The sequence below is a fragment of the Mytilus galloprovincialis genome, chromosome 7, assembly GCF_965363235.1.
Source record: "Mytilus galloprovincialis chromosome 7, xbMytGall1.hap1.1, whole genome shotgun sequence".
NCBI classification, from domain to species: Eukaryota; Metazoa; Mollusca; class Bivalvia; order Mytilida; family Mytilidae; genus Mytilus; species Mytilus galloprovincialis.
Window position 1 is genome coordinate 93,712,849 of NC_134844.1, and position 17,242 is coordinate 93,730,090.

The following is a 17,242-nucleotide window of genomic DNA, read 5'->3' on the forward strand; positions in this document are numbered from 1 at the left end:
CAATATTTATTGAAGCACATTGAGCTAAATCAAAGCACGTGTAGCATTATGTTACATTGTAACACCAAATGTCCAAAAGCGAAACAATCTTAAAATGACCTTGACATCGACCAATCAGAAAACTACAATAACAACAACTTTATTTGACAAGCATGAAGGAGGTCATTTGCGAGATAACGGAATAATATTAACAAGAATACAAATGAGCATACATTAAAGATTACTGAATTACGATGATTTAAATAATCTCAATCATTTCAGACAAAAAACGAATAAAATGATTAATAATAAAGTACCTATCGTCGCTGTTATGCAAAAACCTCTTATCTCAATTTTTTGCAGAAATCTTTTTATCGATTATTTAGAATTTAATATTTCAGTTTTTACTGCCTGGTGTAAAATTATCAAAACCTTAGATACGAGGTTTTTGCATAACAGCGACGCTATGTATCATCAGAAACCTCCCAATTTGAAAGGTACATAAATTTCGTCTTCTATGTAATTTGAAATTGCCGCCAACTTATATCAGCTGATTAATAGACTACTGACGTATGTAATACGTATCGATGACAAACAATATTCCTACGACTTTTGCCATTTGGGAAATGTAAACGACTCATCTTTATAGATTTTTGGCGATCAAATATTTCATACAATTGTTCTTTGACATCTTAGCCAACAGCACAGGGGATAATAAACTATAAAAGGATTTCTATCAAGCACTACTTCCTATGTGCAACTTCAAAACTTTTGGGTAAATCGACGACCATTTAACGTTTTTATGGTAACATTTTTTATATTCCAGAATAAAAAGTATGAAAAAAGTGTACAATTAGTTATAAATAACATGATAGCCAGCCAGATAATAAAAGTGGCACATATTTCAGCATTTATTGGTTAGAACATAAATCTAGCGTGCTCGCATAAAGCAGCTTAACTGCTTAAAAATGATTTCAGTATAAAAACTTCTTTGCTTGTGTTTAAAATAAACCCTTAAGCCATACCTTCAGTTTCAGTAGATGCTGAGGTTGTACTTGGACTCATTTCCTGTGAATGATATTTCAAATCATTAGCAATATCTTCGTATCCATAATTACGTAATCCATCAACAAACACACCGTAAGCAGGTTCTCTCCTTTTAATCACAATATCCAGCAATGCTTTGTTCTGGTTATCTTGTCGCGGATAATGTTCAATATCACGTCTGTCATCTGCTGATATCACCAGATGTGTCATCATATGGTCTAAAATTTGGGTGATTTGTATGTCCTGTATGATTCTGTTTTCGTTTTCTCTTATTTTATCTGTAAATGAAGAAATTGCATTATTGAAAACAAAATATGTGTGTATAGTGGATCTGCAAGTAAAACAATGCTCTAAATGCTTACATTGTTGTTTTGTATTAAATTATTGCCCCAAAAACATCATTCATTTATAAGAAAATTGCAATGAAATGTAAACAAAGATTAAATCAATTATTGTTATTCAAAATTTAAAGTAAAAATATGTTTATAGAATATATCGCATAATTGACATTCACATGCAAATTAGCTGTCTTCCACTTATCAAATATTTTTCTATTGTGATGAACATTTTGATATACCAAACTAGAGCCTCTAAAGAGCCTGTGTCGCTCACCTTGGTTTATGTGAATATTAACAAAGGACACAGATGGATTCAAGACAAAATTGTGCTTTGGTGATGGTGATGCGTTTGTAGATCTTACTTAACTGAACATTCTTGCTGCTTACAATTATCTCTATCTATAATGAACTTGGCCCAGTAGTAACAGTGGAAAAAGTTAGTAACAATTTTACAAATTTTGTGAAAATTGTTAAAAAATGACTATTTAAAGGGCAATAACTCCTTAGGGGGTCAATTGACCATTTTGGTCATGTTGACTTCATTTTAGGTCTTACTTTGCTGTACATTATTACTGTTACAGTATATCTCTATCTATAATAATATTCAAGATAATAACCAAAAACAGCAAAATGTCCTTAAAATTACCAATTCAGGGGCAGCAACCCAACAAAGGGTTGTCCGATTGGTCTGTTAAATTCAGGGCAGATAGATCTTGACCTGATTAACAATTTTACCCCATGTCAGATTTGCTCTAAATGCTTTGGTTTTTGAGTTATACTCCCTAAAACTGCATTACCCCTATGTTCCAGGCCTCGACAATAACGCTTGTCCGATTGTCCGGTACCAAAGGGAAAAAAGGTCGGATAAGTAAAAGCTGTATCAAGCTTGTCCGTCGGGACAAGTACAATTATTCAGCAGAAAATAAATTTAACCAATTTTGATGAACAAAGTAATTATAAACAAAAAAAAAGAAAACAAATATTAGTTTGACATGTTTCTGCATTCTGTTTATTCATATGCAAAACCTTTTTCTTCAACATGTTTACTTGCAATCAATAATTTTTAACTGGTTCTTTGTCAGGTACTTTTCAACAGGTAAAAGGTATACTATTCTCGGAAAACAGTCTTACTGATCCGAATCAATGATGAGCTTTGTAGATAAGGTAACTTTACAAGGCAGTTCGTCACCTTTACAGATTGAAATAAACATTTAATTTTCCCATAGGCAACAACGGTAGCCTTTTTCGAGATACAGAATTTAGAAGGTTTTTTTTTTTAACGAAACCTTGCAAGAATCAAAGAAAAAGTTATTAGGACAGTATTTTTTGGTCCCAAAAATATAGGTTCGTGTTGCTTTTCTTAGTGTATTTTGTACTTATCTCCCATGCCTATCAATTTTGCCCTTAAAAATACGTGTCTTGTCCTAGCGTTGAAAAGTCATCTCAAGGCCTTAAGGGCTACAGAATAACTTTAATTTGCCTTTTGTATAAAGCAGAGTGCACGAAGTCTCTAAAAATTAAAAATAAAGGGCGAACATATCGACCAATCAGGATTAGCCATACTCTTAATTCTGAATACCATGTTATGCTCATAAAATGGCTGCGCCCATAAAATCTAATGGTATATTGTAACCTACAGGTTTAGCTCCAAGTTTAAAAGACAGCTTGGCACCATAGGAGACATATTGAGTAGATTGATAGACAGTTTAGCAAGGCAGGAGACATTTCGGGACCAAGACAAATCAGTACCTCATTTTGCTACATTAGTATGTTCCTTATAACAAATATCATACTAGTAATATTTTCACAATTCTTATTTTTTTTTATTTACCATTAAATTCACAAAATCATATTTGATCATAAGTAGAAAAAAAACAATACTGACAATATGGTGACCTATAGTTGTTAATTCCTGTGTCATTTGGTCTCTTGCAGAGAGTTGTATCATTGGCAATCATACCTTATCTTCTTCTTTTTATTGATTGCATTTCAATACACTTTTTTCAACTTAAAAAAAAACAGGATTATACAAATCCCATTAGTGTGTACAAGCCTATCAGATGGTGCCTCATGTTTAGAGTCTGATGAGACTGGCATTGATGAAAAACTAGAACCTAAATGCTGTGACATGACTAGATTCAGTTGAACTTTACTCATATTTTTGAAAAGTATTTCGAATCAAAAGAAATACATTGTACATCAAATCCTGTCTATTGTTTAAATTCGTTTTGTTCCTTTAATCAACTAAAATATAAAAAGGTTATTTTTAATAGAAATGTTTTGAACAAGTAACAATTTCATTCGGACAGGTAAATTTTGGTATGTACTTGTCCTACAGGACAAATTGAAAAAAAAGTTATTGTAGAGGCCTATGTTCTATTTTTAGACGTGGTGGCCATCTTGGTTAGTTGGCCGGGTGACAGGACACATTTTTTAAACTAGATACCCAAATGATGATTGTGGCCAAGTTTGGTTTAATTTGGTCCAGTAGTTTCAGAGGAGAAGATTTTTGTAAAAGTTAACGACGCAGGACGACGACGTACGCAGGACGACGACGGATGCCGGACACAAAGTGCTGGGAAAAGCTCAATTGGCCCTGTGGGCCAGATGAGCTAAAAACAATACTTGAACTGAAACAATTATGAATATTTTAGTTAAGTAACATAGATTGGTAATTAATAACCTAACAGTCTAAAAATTTCAGAGGATAAGAGAAATACATAATGTGTCAGTCATTAAGTAGCACGAGGTAATGACTGTATACTAATGTCAAAACTTCCCAAAAAGATACCAGAGGGACATCCAAACTTACAAGTCGAAAATAAACTGACAACACCATGGCTAACTAGAGGCTCTCAAGAGCCTGTGTAGTTCACCTTGGTCTATGTGCATATTATACAATGGACACAGATAAATTCATGACAAAATTGTGTTTTGGTGATCATGATGTGTTTGTAGATCTTACTTTACTGGACATTCTTCTTGCTACAATTATCTCTATCTATAATGAACTTGGCCCAGTCATTACAGTGGAAAATATTTTCTAAAAATTTACAAAAATTTATGAAAATTGTTAAATAATGACTATAAAGGGCAATAACTCCTTAAGGGGTAAACTAAAAATTTTGGTCATGTTGACTTATTTGTAAATCTTACTTTGCTGAACATTATTGCTGTTCACAGTTTATCTTTATCTATTATAATATTCAAGATAACCAAAAACTGCAAAATTTCCTTAAAATTACTAATTCTGGGGCAGCAACCCAACATCAGGTTGTCTGTTTTGTATGAATATTTCAGGGCAGATAGATCTTGACCTGATAAACAATTTATCCCCTGTCAGATTTGCTATAAATGCTTTGGTTTTATATAGAGATATAAGCCAAAATCTACATTTCGCTCCTATGTACTATTTTTAGCCATGGCGGCCATCTTGGTTGGTTGGCAGGGTCACGCCACACATTTTCAAAAGAAGATACCCAAATGATTATTGTGGCCAAGTTTGGTTAAATTTGGCCCAGTAGTTTCAGAGGAGAAGATTTTTTAAAAGAATACTAATTATATATAAAATTTAAAAACTAGAGGCTCTCAAGAGCCTGTGTCGCTCACCTTGGTCTATGTGCATATTATACAATGGACACAGATAAATTCATGACAAAATTGTGTTTTGGTGATCATGATGTGTTTGTAGATCTTACTTTACTGGACATTCTTCTTGCTACGATTATCTCTATCTATAATGAACTTGGCCCAGCAATTACAGTGGAAAACATTTTCAAAAAATTTACTAAAATTTATGAAAATTGTTAAATAGTGACTATAAAGGGCAATAACTCCTTAAGGGGCAACCTAAAAAAATTGGTCCTGTTTACTTATTTGTAGATCTTACTTTGCTGAACATTATTGCTGTTTACAGTTTATCTCCATCTATTATAATATTCAAGATAATAACCAAAAACTGCAAAATTTCCTTAAATTTTACTAATTCTGGGGCAGCAACCCAACACCAGGTTGTCTGATTTGTCTGAAAATTTCAGAGCAGATAGATCTTCACCTGCAAAACTAGTCATCTCTGTCAGATATGCTCTAAATGCTTTGGTTTCAGAGATATAAGCCAAAATCTACATTTCGCCCCTATGTACAATTATTAGCCATAGCGGCCATCTTGGTTGGTTGGCAGGGTCACGCCACACATTCTTGAAACTAGATACCCAAATGATGATTGTGGCCAAGTATGGTTATATTTGGCCCAGTAGTTTCAGAGGAGAAGATTTTTTAAAAGAATACTAAAATTTTAGGAAAAATGGTTAAAAATTGACTATAAAGGTCAATAACTCCTTAATGGGTCAACTGACAATTTTGGTCTTTTAACTTATTTGTAGATCTTTTTTTGCTGAACATTATTGCTGTTTACAGTTTATCTCTATCTATAATAATATTCAAGATAATAAGCAAAAACTGCAAAATTTCCTTAAAATTACTAATTCAGGGGCAGCAACTCAACAACGGGTAGTCCGAAATTGTCTGAAAATTTCAGGGGAGATAGATCTTGACCTGATTAACACTTTTACCCCATATCAGATTTGCTCTTAATGCTTTGGTTTTTGAGTTATAAGCCAAAAACTGCATTTTACCCCTATGTTCTATTTTTAGCCATGGCGGCCATCTTGGTTGGTTGGCCAGGTCACGCCACACATTTTTTAAACTAGATATTCCAAAGATGATTGTGGCCAAGTTTGGATTAATTTGGCCCAGTCGTTTCAGAGGAGAAGATTTTTCTAAAAGATTACTAAGATTTACGAAAAATGGTTAAAATTGACTACAAAGGGCAATAACTCCTGAAGGGGTCAACTGACCATTTTGGTCATGTTGACTTATTTGTAAATCTTACTTTGTTGAACATTATTGCTGTTTACAGTTTATCTCTATCTATAATAATATTCAAGTTAACAACTAAAAACAGCAAAAATTCCCTAAAATTACCAATTCAGGGGCAGCAACCCAACAACGGGTTGTCGGATTCATCTGAAAATTTGAGGGCAGATAGATCTTGACCTGATAAACAATTTTACTTATGTCATATTTGCTCTAAATGCTTTGGTTTTAGAGTTATAAGCCAAAATCTACATTTTACCCCTATGTTCTATTTTTAGCCATGTCAGCCATCTTGGTTGGTTGGCAGGGTCACGCCACACATTTTTTAAACTACATACCCAAATGATGATTTTGGCCAAGTTTATATTAATTTGGCCCAACAGTTTCAGAGGAGAAGATTTTTGTAAAAGAATACTAATATTTACGAAAAATGGTTAAAAATTGACTATAAAGGGCAATAACTCATAAAGGGGTCAACTGACCATTTCGGTCATGTTGACTTATTTGTAAATCTTATTTTGCTGAACATTATTGCTGTTTACAGTTTATCTCTATCTATAATAATATTCAAGATAATAACCAAAAACTAAAATTTCCTTAAAATTACCAATTTAGGGGCAGCAACCCAACAACGGGTTGTCCGATTCATCTGAAAATTTCAGGGCATATAGATGTTGACCGATTAACAGTTTTACCCTCTGTCAGATTTGCTCTAAATGCTTTAGTTTTTGAGTTATAAGCCAAAATCTGCATTTTACCCCAATGTTCTATTTTGGTTGGTTGGCCGGGTCATCGGACACATTTTTTAAACTAGATACCCCAATGATGGTTGTGGCCAAGTTTGGTTTAATGTAGCCCAGTAGTTTCAGAGGAGAAGATTTTTGTAAAAGTTAACGACGACGGACGACAACAACACCGGACGCCGACGCCGGATGCCGACGCTGGACGCCAAGTGATGGGAAAAGCTCACGTGGCACTGTCGGCTAAAAAAGAGACAAACAATAACTACCGAAGGCAAACACCAACCCATTCCAATTTAGGTGGCTTTTTGCGGAATTGTCATCACTTGGCGTTATAAAGCTATGATTTTCAACTAGTGGTCAGGGTCTTTTTTTTAATAGAGGCAGCTCAACAATTGGCAGAAGAGAAGAGATTGTTGATGAGGTACAGCAGAATGCCAACTTTCAATATATTTTACAAATTTAAAGCATAATTTCATTTAACAAAGATAGCATAATGAAAAAAAACATATGCTCAACTTTTGTCAAAATGCTGCACTGGTTTCTCTAAAAATTAAAGAACCTTAGTGGGAGCGCTCACATACCCCACGTCCCCACATTGTCATTGGAGAAATAAAAAATGTGTAAGAAAAAAAAATTGTATAAGAAAAAAAAATGAATCATAATTTCCTGTCAATATGCACATCTACATAGTATGTCCTTATTATCTAAAAAGTTTTCGTGAAATTCTGTTGTGTGGTTTTAAAGGAGTTGCGATGACAAACTGTTGCAGAAGTACATTGAAGCAAATAAGTTCAAAGGGGCGTAACTCCTAGAAAAAAAAATTGAATCGTAATTTCCTATCGATATGTACATCTACATAGTATGTCCTTATTATCTAAAAAGTTTCATGAAATTCTGTTGTGTGGTATCAGAGGAGTTGCGATGACAAACTGTTGCAGTAGTACATTGAAGCAAATAAGTTCAAAGGAGCGCAACTCCTAGAAAAAAATTGAATCGTAATTTCCTGTCGATATGCACAACTACATAGTATGTCCTTATTATCTAAAAAGGTTTCATGAAATTCTGTTGTGTGGTTTTAGAGGAGTTGCGATGACAAGAAACAGGACTGACGGATGGACGGACGGACACACAGACAGATGGAGGGGTCAAAAACATTATACCCTCCGCAACTTGTTGTGTGGGGTATAATTAAGTTGAGACATTCAAGATATTAGTTTGGAAGAAAGATATTTTTTTCAAATTGTGTCACTAGTTTAGAAAGAGTGATGGATGCGAAGTGTATAAACACTATTTATTACTAATAAAAACTATCTGACAAGAATATTTTATTTGAGAGTGCACGCAGTGCAATTTTCTATATAACTAGCTATAGCATTTCAAATAAAATAGTTGTACACATATTTATGAGTTGTGATTTTCAAACTCATTCAAAATATAAACCTTTGATATAACTTACATCATAATCTGATAAGAAATGTAAATTACCAAGCGTGACTGCAGTTTTCCATATAACTAATTATTCCATTGGGTATTATATAACACTAGTCATAACTATTTTACAAGTAGCAATTTAGCACTGATTTTCGAACTTATATGACAAATTGCTATTATAAATCTTAGATATAAATTTTATAAACAAATTGAACACAGATAATTGTTTGCAGGACTAGGCAGACATACCTAATGAAGGACAAACAAATAGAATGCAAGAGTTTAATAAAACCATTGCACTTGTTTTTTCTTTAATCACATAACTTAAATTGTGAGCTATTTATTTACTTAGACTTGTCATATAAGTAGTTATACCTGTAACAGTTTCTATCGCTTTAAGTGTATTGGGATCAACATCCTTTACAACCTCCTTTAAACACTTTGCCCCTTTACCAATATTTACAAATGCTTGCTCAAGAACCCGTATTGTAGGTTTCACTGTTCTGTCTTTCCTCCATGTAAACAAAACTTCCTTATTCTGTGCCGGCAAATCACGATCACATTTCTCTTTGATATTCTCTATCTCTTCTACAGACAGTCCAAGTTCTATTCCTAGTTGGAAGACTATCTTGCCAATCAGCGGTGCTAATCTATCTAAAATTTCATCTGATGGAATACAGCCTAGAATATCGTCAGGAATACCTATATGGAATAAGAAATAAAATATATCTACAGAGAATTCGTCAACGCTTAGTAAAGACTCAAATTGCAGTGTTACCCCGAATGCTTTATAAAACAATGGAATAGTGTTTATCCTTCACAGTTAAATGTGTGTTATGCTTGTGAAAACTAAAGTATAAAACTTTGCATCCATTTTTCAGCTAGTGCTAAAAATCAAATATGGTATTGTATTAAACATCTGGATTCAATTCCCCCATTTCTTCAATGCAATTTTATCATTGATACAGGGCATATTCTTTATTCCCTATATTTGACTGCCGACTTTTAATTATTTTCTCAACCCAATTCTCTGTACCTCTGTACCTTACGATCGTGCCATAAACCAAATGCACCTTATTATTTGTTTCAGGGCAAATTACTAAACAACACATTGACCAATGGACTATAAAAATGAGACTATGTCAGATACATCAAATATAGTTGACAAATTACTTATAGGGTCTGTGATAGTGACTTCACCAGGAAACCCCATCCTGTATCATAGAAGAAATGATGTCAGGGTCAGATAAACAAGCAGACGGACATTTGTATTGTTGCAATCATTTTACACAATAAACATAATTGACGTATTGCTAATAGTATCTGAAAAAATGCCCAATCATAAAAAGTAGCATTGACACATTAAATGAACCATGAAAATTGAGTGAAGTTCAGTCAGACATGTACATGTTACATTCATTCAACTCAACAAATATAGTTTGATTTTTGAGATACAAACTTAAACCTGTAAACAGCACCTTAATCATTGATTCATGAATAAAGGTCAATTTCAGTTGAATCTTGTCTAATTGACAAAAAAACATAACATACTTATCATAACAGAGACATTCACATTACTGAACTAGAGGCTCTAAAGAGCCTGTGTCGCTCACCTTGGTCTATGTGCATATTAAACAAAGGACACAGATGGATTCATGACAAAATTGTGTTTTGTTGATGCTGATGTGTTTGTAGATCTTATTTTACTGAAATTCTTGCTGCTCACAATTATCTCTATCTATAATGAACTTGACCCAGTAGTAACACTGGAAAATATTTTGTAAAAATTTACAAAATTTGTGAAAATTGTTAAAAAATGACTATGAAGGGTAATAACTCCTTAAGGGGTCAAATGACCATTTTGGTTATGTTGACTTATTTGTAGGTCTTACTTTGCTGTAAATTATTGCTGTTTACAGTTTATCTCTATCTATAATAATATTCAAGATAATGACCAAAAGGCAGCAAAATTTTCTTAAATTACCAATTTAGGGGCAGCAACCCAACAACAGGTTACCTGAATGTTTGAAAATTTCAAGGCAGATACATCTAGACCTAATTAATATTTTTATCCTGTCAGATTTGCTTTAAATGCTTTGGTTTTAGCAATATGAGCCAAAAACTGCATTTGACCCCTATGTTCTATTTTCAGCCATGTCGGCCATCTTGGTTCACGGGCGGGGTCATCGGACACCCTCAAACTTGATATCCTAATGATGATTGTGGACAAGTTTGGTTAAATTGGTCTTAGTTGTTTCAAAGGAGAAGATGTTTGTAAAAGATTACAAAAAATTACGAAAAATTGTTAAATAGTGACTATAAAGGGCAATAAGGAGTCAACTGACATTTTTGGTCCTGTTGACTTATTTGTAGATTTTTCTTTGCTGAACATTATTGCTGTTTATAGTATATCTCTATCTATTATAATATTCAAGATAATAACCAAAAATTGCAAAATTTCCTCAAAATTACCAATTCAGGGGCAGCAACCTAACAATGGGTTGTCCGCTTCATCTGAAAATTTCAGGGCATATAGATCTTGACCTGGTAAACAAATTTACCCCATGTCAGATTTGCTCTAAATGCTTTGGTTTCAGAGATATAAGCCAAAATCTACATTGTATCCCTATGTTCTATTTTTAGCCGTGGCGGCCATCTTGATTGGTTGTCTGGGTCACCGGACACATCTTTTTAACCAGATACCCCAATGATGATTGTGGCTAAGTTTGGTTAAATTTGGCCCAGTAGTTTCAGAGAAGAAGATTTTTGTAAAAGCTAACGACGACGGACGACGGACGCCAAGTGATGAGAAAAACTCACTTGGCCCTTTGGGCCATGTGAGCTAAAAATACAAGTTTTGTTTTTCGATGGACATATACAAATCATAAACTTTGTAACGTAAGGAATCTGCATACAAGGTATAATTTAAGCACCTAAGTCTTTTACTTTCTGAAATATAAAGCTTAATTAAATAGTTTAACGCCACTAGATTGTCTCACATACAGCAACATTTGTCACAATTGTGACTAAAATGACAAAAGACAAACAACAGTATACCAAACGCAATGTAGAAAAATACATTGTATGATTCATTGAAGTCACAATTGCTAAGTTTATATGTTTGTGTTAAAAATGTCTAAGATTCAAAGGTCGGAAAATTGGTAAAAACGTTTGCCCATGTTATAGTTTTTTCTGTCTACTATTATCAAGTCTTTCAAGATGTAAGACAAAACATATCATTGTAACCGTATGTTCTATATTCAGCCATAGCAGCCATGTTTGTTTACAGAACAACATTGTTGGTGCATACTCTAAGAAATATTCACTCTAGGTTTGTTAAAATTGGTTCAATAGTTTCTGATGAGGTGAATATCTTTATAAAAGTAGACGAGGTAATTAGTCAACAAACTATTGACACAGATAGTTTCAATGTTTTGCATAGTAAACATGTTAATAGTTATTAAAGGTACCAGGATGATAAATTTAGTACGCAAGACGCGCGTTTTGTCTACATAAGACTCATCAGTGACGCTCATATAAATATTACAGATCCATGAAATGCACACTTCGGTCTTACATATTTAACGATTTTCCAGATTTGACTTGAATTTGACCTCAATAGCATAGATAGCAAATTTAGTTCATCGAAGTTAATTTCCACTTGTAAAACATTTACACCTAAACATTTTAAAAATACATTTTATGTTTTTGTTGGTTGGGGTTGACTGGAAACTTAAATACTGAAGATGAGGTTTAAAATGACAGACTGATCAAATGACGCAAACTGTTAATAATTGATCACATCGGCTATACGAAAGTATAAGGATATGAAAAGGGGACTAAAAAAGGCATTTAATTTTTGCACCAAGTTCCTCTTTAAAATTTATAATGATTTTATTGGAATAAATTCAGGGAAGCAGTCAGGACCTTTACAACCAAATAACGCATGGAAGATGGACATCTGCAAAGAGAGTGATTATATTTTGTAAGGAATGCTCTTACTGTTTTGTAATAAACTAAGCAAAATATTTCCAAATAATCATAAGGTATATGCTTACTGCTTTGTAATCAAACAAGATATATATCAAACTGATAAAGACAATATCATTATAATTACTTATCAATCCCATGAAATGTGAAATATTCAAGTTGCACAGTTAGGTGAAAGGGAATCAATATGACCTCTTGTTTACGTTAACTACCCTTAATCAAGTAAGAAAAAAACTTTTTAAATATACCATGCAAAGCCTTTATATATCAAAGTACTTACTAGAGTTAACTTGTTTTCTCTGACGTACCTGAAAATATAGTAATATTAAAAATCAATTTATTGCAGGGTGATGAGTTAAATCTATCATTGTTCCATGCATGTTATATGAAGACAAGTTCGTTCAGTTATCACAGAAGTAAAGGGTCCATACCAGATGCAAAAGAAATGATCAAATTATTCATTGCTTTTGACGGTTTTGCTCAAAGATATAAACTTAACCTTAACAAAAAAATATGTTAAAAAGTATAGCAAAAGTACAAAATTCAAAGACAAATTCAAAAACAAATTTAAACGATATCAATTAACTGACTAAGTGTTAAACAGCGGCTTTATTCACGACTTGGTGCAGGAATTTTTCCAAAGATGAAATTTGTTATACCTTATTGATAGCCAGCTGCAATTCACCCTTTTATGATAGTTGTATATAGTTTTGTTGAATTGACACTATTGTGTGAGTAACCCAAACAGATGTAAAAGGTCAATGTGCCAATAATTAAGATTTTAAACAGCCAAAACTATGTGAACATTCATCACATACATGCAACGCAGGTAAGTAAAACATTCAAACAAAAATACAAATTGATGTATCAATCACGAAGAAAAAATGTAGTAGATATATGATTTTAAAATTTACAATGACGTAAAAAAAGTGTTTGTCATGGTTAGCACATACTGTATATAGACTAAATATACACTTTCTCGATAAGTAAAACTTAAGGTAAACTAGAGGCTCTAAAGAGCCTGTGTCGCTCACCTTGGTCTATGTGAATACTAAACAAAGGACACAGATGGATTCAAGACAAAATTGTGGTTTGGTGATGGTGATGTGTTTGTAGACCTTACACTGATTTTAAATTATGTTTTGTACTTAAGTCATTGTCCATTAACCTGGAAACCCTTTCCCCCCCTTTTTAAGAGCCTGTGTCGCTCACCTTTGTCTTTGTGCATATTAAACAATGGACACAGATAAATTCACGACAAAAATGTGTTTTGGTGATGGTGACGTCTATGTACATCTTACTGTACTGAACATTCTTGTTGCTACAATTATCTCTATTTATAATGATCTTTGCCCAGTAATTTATACAGTGGAAAATATTTTTTTTAAATTTACCAAAATTTATGAAAAATGTTAAAAATTGACTATAAAGGGCAATAACTCCTTAAGAGGTCAATTGACAATTTAAATCATGTTGTCTTTTTTGTAGATCTTATTTTGCTGAACATTATTGCTGTTTGCTGTGTATCTCTATTTATATAAATATTCAAGATAATAACCAAAAACGACAACATTTCCTTAAAATTACCAATTCAGGGGCAGCAACCTAACAACAGGTTGTACGATTCATCTGAAAATTTCAGGACGGATAGATCTTGACCTAATACACAATGTTACCCCCTGTCAGATTTGCTCTAGATCCTTTGGATTTTGAGTTATAAGCCAAAAACTGCATTTTACACAAATATTTTATTTTTAGCCATGGCGGCCATCTTGGTTGGATGGCCAGGTCACCGGACACATTTTTTTAAACTAGATACCCCAAAGATGATTGTGGCCAAGTTTGGATTAATTTAGCTCAGTAGTTTCAGAGGAGAAGATTTTTGTAAAAGATTACTAAGATTTACGAAAAATGGATAAAAATTGACTACAAAGGGCAATAACTCCTAAAGGGGTCAACTGACCATGTTGATCATTTTGACTTATTTGTAGATCTTACTTTGCTGAACATTATTGCTGTTTACAGTTTATCTCTATCTATAATAGTATTCAAGATAATTACCAAAATCAGCAAAATTTCCTTAGAATTACAAATTCAGGGGCAGCAACTCAACAACAGTTTGTCCGATTCATCTGAAAATTTTAGGGCAGATAGATCTTGACCTGATAAACAATTTTACCCCCACGTCAGATTTGCTCTAAATGCTTTGGTTTTTGAGTTATAAGCCAAAAACTGCATTTTACCCCTATGTTCTATTTTTAGCCATGGCGGCCATGTTTTTTGGTGAAATGGAAATTAAAACACAAACTTTATTCTAGATACCCTAGGAATCAATCAGATGAAGTTTGGTTTGAATTGGTTCAGTAGTTTCAGAGAAAAAGATCTTTGAAATAGTTTACGACGGACGGACGACGACGGATGCCAAGTGATGGCAAAAGCTCACATTTCCTTTTAGGAAAGGTGAGCTAAAAACTAAGTACATGGTTAGATTCAGCATATCAAAGAACCCCAAGATTTCAATTTTTGTTAAAATCAAACTAAGTTTAATTTTGGACCCTTTTGGACCTTTATGAAGACCAATTTGAAAACGGGACCAAAAATTAAGAATCAAAATACATGGTTAGATTCGATATATCAAAGAACCCCAATAGTTCAATTTTTGATGAAATCAAACAAAGTTTAATGTTTGATCCTTTTGGCCCCTAATTTATTGGGACCAAAACTCCCAAAATCAATCCAAACCTTCCTTTTGTGGTCATGAACCTTGTGTTAAAATTTCATAGATTTCTATTAACTTATACTAAAGTTATTGTGCAAAAACAAAGAAAAATGCTTATTTGGGCCCTTTTTTGCCCCTAATTCCTAAACTGTTGGAACCAAAACACCCAAAATCGATCCCAACCTTTCTTTTATGGTCATAAACCTTGTGTTTAAATTTCATAGATTTCTATTTACTCTTACTAAAGTTAGAGTATGAAAACCAAATATCTTCGGACAACGACGACTAAGGACGACGACGCCAACGTGATACCAATATACGACCAAAACATTTTCAATTTATGCGGTCCTATAAAAACCTGATGGCGAAATGTATAGATACAGAGTCATATCTGAATCCATACGATAACAAAAACATGATAACATGAAGACAAATAAAGGGGAAACTAAAGTAAAATGAAAAGATAAACAACTTCAGAACTAGAATCTATAACTTGCGACCATCTTGCATTATTTGTGAAGTCGACACTAAATATGTATTTATTAGGTCTTGGTACTTTCCAATGATTGTTTTAGATCAAAGTCAAAGGTATACTGCAAGACAGACAATTACACCTTAAAACCATACCTTATGTCAAGTATATTTATATATAAAAAGATAAATACAATTGCACCTGTCCATTGCAGTACGTAATAGCTTACCACACATAATTTATGTGGTGTTATTTCAATTTTCCTCAATCCTTTGTCCAATTCTGTGAATCGTATTTCATCATTCTCTTTCAAATGCATTAGTGTCAAAAATTTGACAATCTGTATATTTCCTGGGTAATTGTCTTCCATGTCATTCCATACCATCTCTTCAATTCCAAGATGAAGAGCTAAATCGTGAAGCATGCGTGTCTCACAATTAACAGACAGACGAAGCAACTCTGAGTCACTTGGAATCTGAGATAATGCATCTTCACTCAAACCTAAACATGATTTAAAAAAAAACTTTGTGAAGATAGAATGTTAGTATACTGAGATATGATGAGAGAACTATTCAACATTGATAGCTATGTGGTACGTAATATTAGCAACATATGCAGTAGCCTTATTCTAATTTCTGCGAAACTATGTTCACAAAATACACCTAAATATATGTTTTAAATGTATCACATACTTTAATATGTTGACAGCAATCGGAGACAATTTACCCAGAAAATGTCTAGGATATATTTTAGTAATTTATAGCAATTAATCTTAACTGAAACTTGCAAATCATATTTTTTTAAATTGAAAGTTACTAATACATGTATCTTTGGTTATTGTTATTGTAATATAAGGGAGAAAGTTTGGTACCATTAAAACGTTTAATCCCGCTGCAATTGTTTGCACCTGTACTATGTCAGGAATCTGATGTTCAGTAGTTGTCGTTTTTTGATGTGGTTCATAAGTGTTTCTTGTTTTGTGTTTTTTTTTTATAGATTAGACCGTTGGTACTCCCGTTTGAATGGTTTTACACAGGTAATTTTTTGGGGCCCTCTATAGCTTGTTGTTCGGTGTGAGCCAAGGCTCCGTGTTAAAAACCGTACCTTGACCATGTTGACCTATAATGGTTTACTTTTATTAATTGTGACTTGGATGGAGAGTTGTCTCATTGGAACTCATACCAAATCTAACTATATGTATATTTGGTAAATTAAATTGTAAACTCAGATGGTAAAAACCCATTACTTTTCCACAGATTTTCCAATCTGATTTATATGTGAAATATCATTATGTTGAAAACACTATATTGTCTAAGCGTTAATATCAGCACTAAAGCACATCAGTAGCATGGTTTATGACAATATGAAATTGGATATTTTCATAAGTTAAATGATACATTTACCTGGACAATTAGCATCACACTGTTTTTGTTCCTGTAAAATAGAAAATAACTCTACAATTCAAGTATTTGTATAATTCCATGTTAGCAACCTACTTGCTTATCAGTCCATACAAATTATTTCATTTTGTAAAATGTGTGAAATTAATGACAAAGCACGCATGATAAAACAATACAATATTGACAAATGCTAATAGTTACTACAAGTAAAATCCAGTAAATATTATAAATATCAATCTGCTCCTCTA

At 33.0% G+C, this 17,242-nt stretch overlaps 1 protein-coding gene across 1 annotated transcript; it reads right to left on the minus strand.

The window, feature by feature from the left end:
• Positions 1 to 993: 993 nt before the first annotated feature.
• LOC143084325 (uncharacterized) lies at positions 994 to 17,077 on the minus strand. The gene is made up of 5 exons (XM_076260736.1): positions 16,998 to 17,077; positions 15,824 to 16,095; positions 12,684 to 12,711; positions 8,789 to 9,115; positions 994 to 1,304 (listed from the first exon to the last, which is right to left on the minus strand). The coding sequence occupies exons 2-5, from the start codon at positions 16,016 to 16,018 to the stop codon at positions 994 to 996; spliced, it is 861 nt and encodes a 286-aa protein (XP_076116851.1). The 5' UTR covers positions 16,019 to 16,095; positions 16,998 to 17,077.
• Positions 17,078 to 17,242: the final 165 nt, after the last annotated feature.

Bases quoted from the DNA above. Each gene is read 5' to 3' on its own strand.
- LOC143084325 (XM_076260736.1), bottom strand. From the start codon at position 16,018: ATGCTTCACGATTTAGCTCTTCATCTTGGAATTGAAGAGATGGTATGG. The intron at 12,712-15,823 runs GTAAGCTATTAC...CTATATTTTCAG, and splicing joins CACCACATAAATTATGTGTG to GTACGTCAGAGAAAACAAGT. The intron at 9,116-12,683 runs GTAAGTACTTTG...TATTCCATATAG, and splicing joins GAGAAAACAAGTTAACTCTA to GTATTCCTGACGATATTCTA.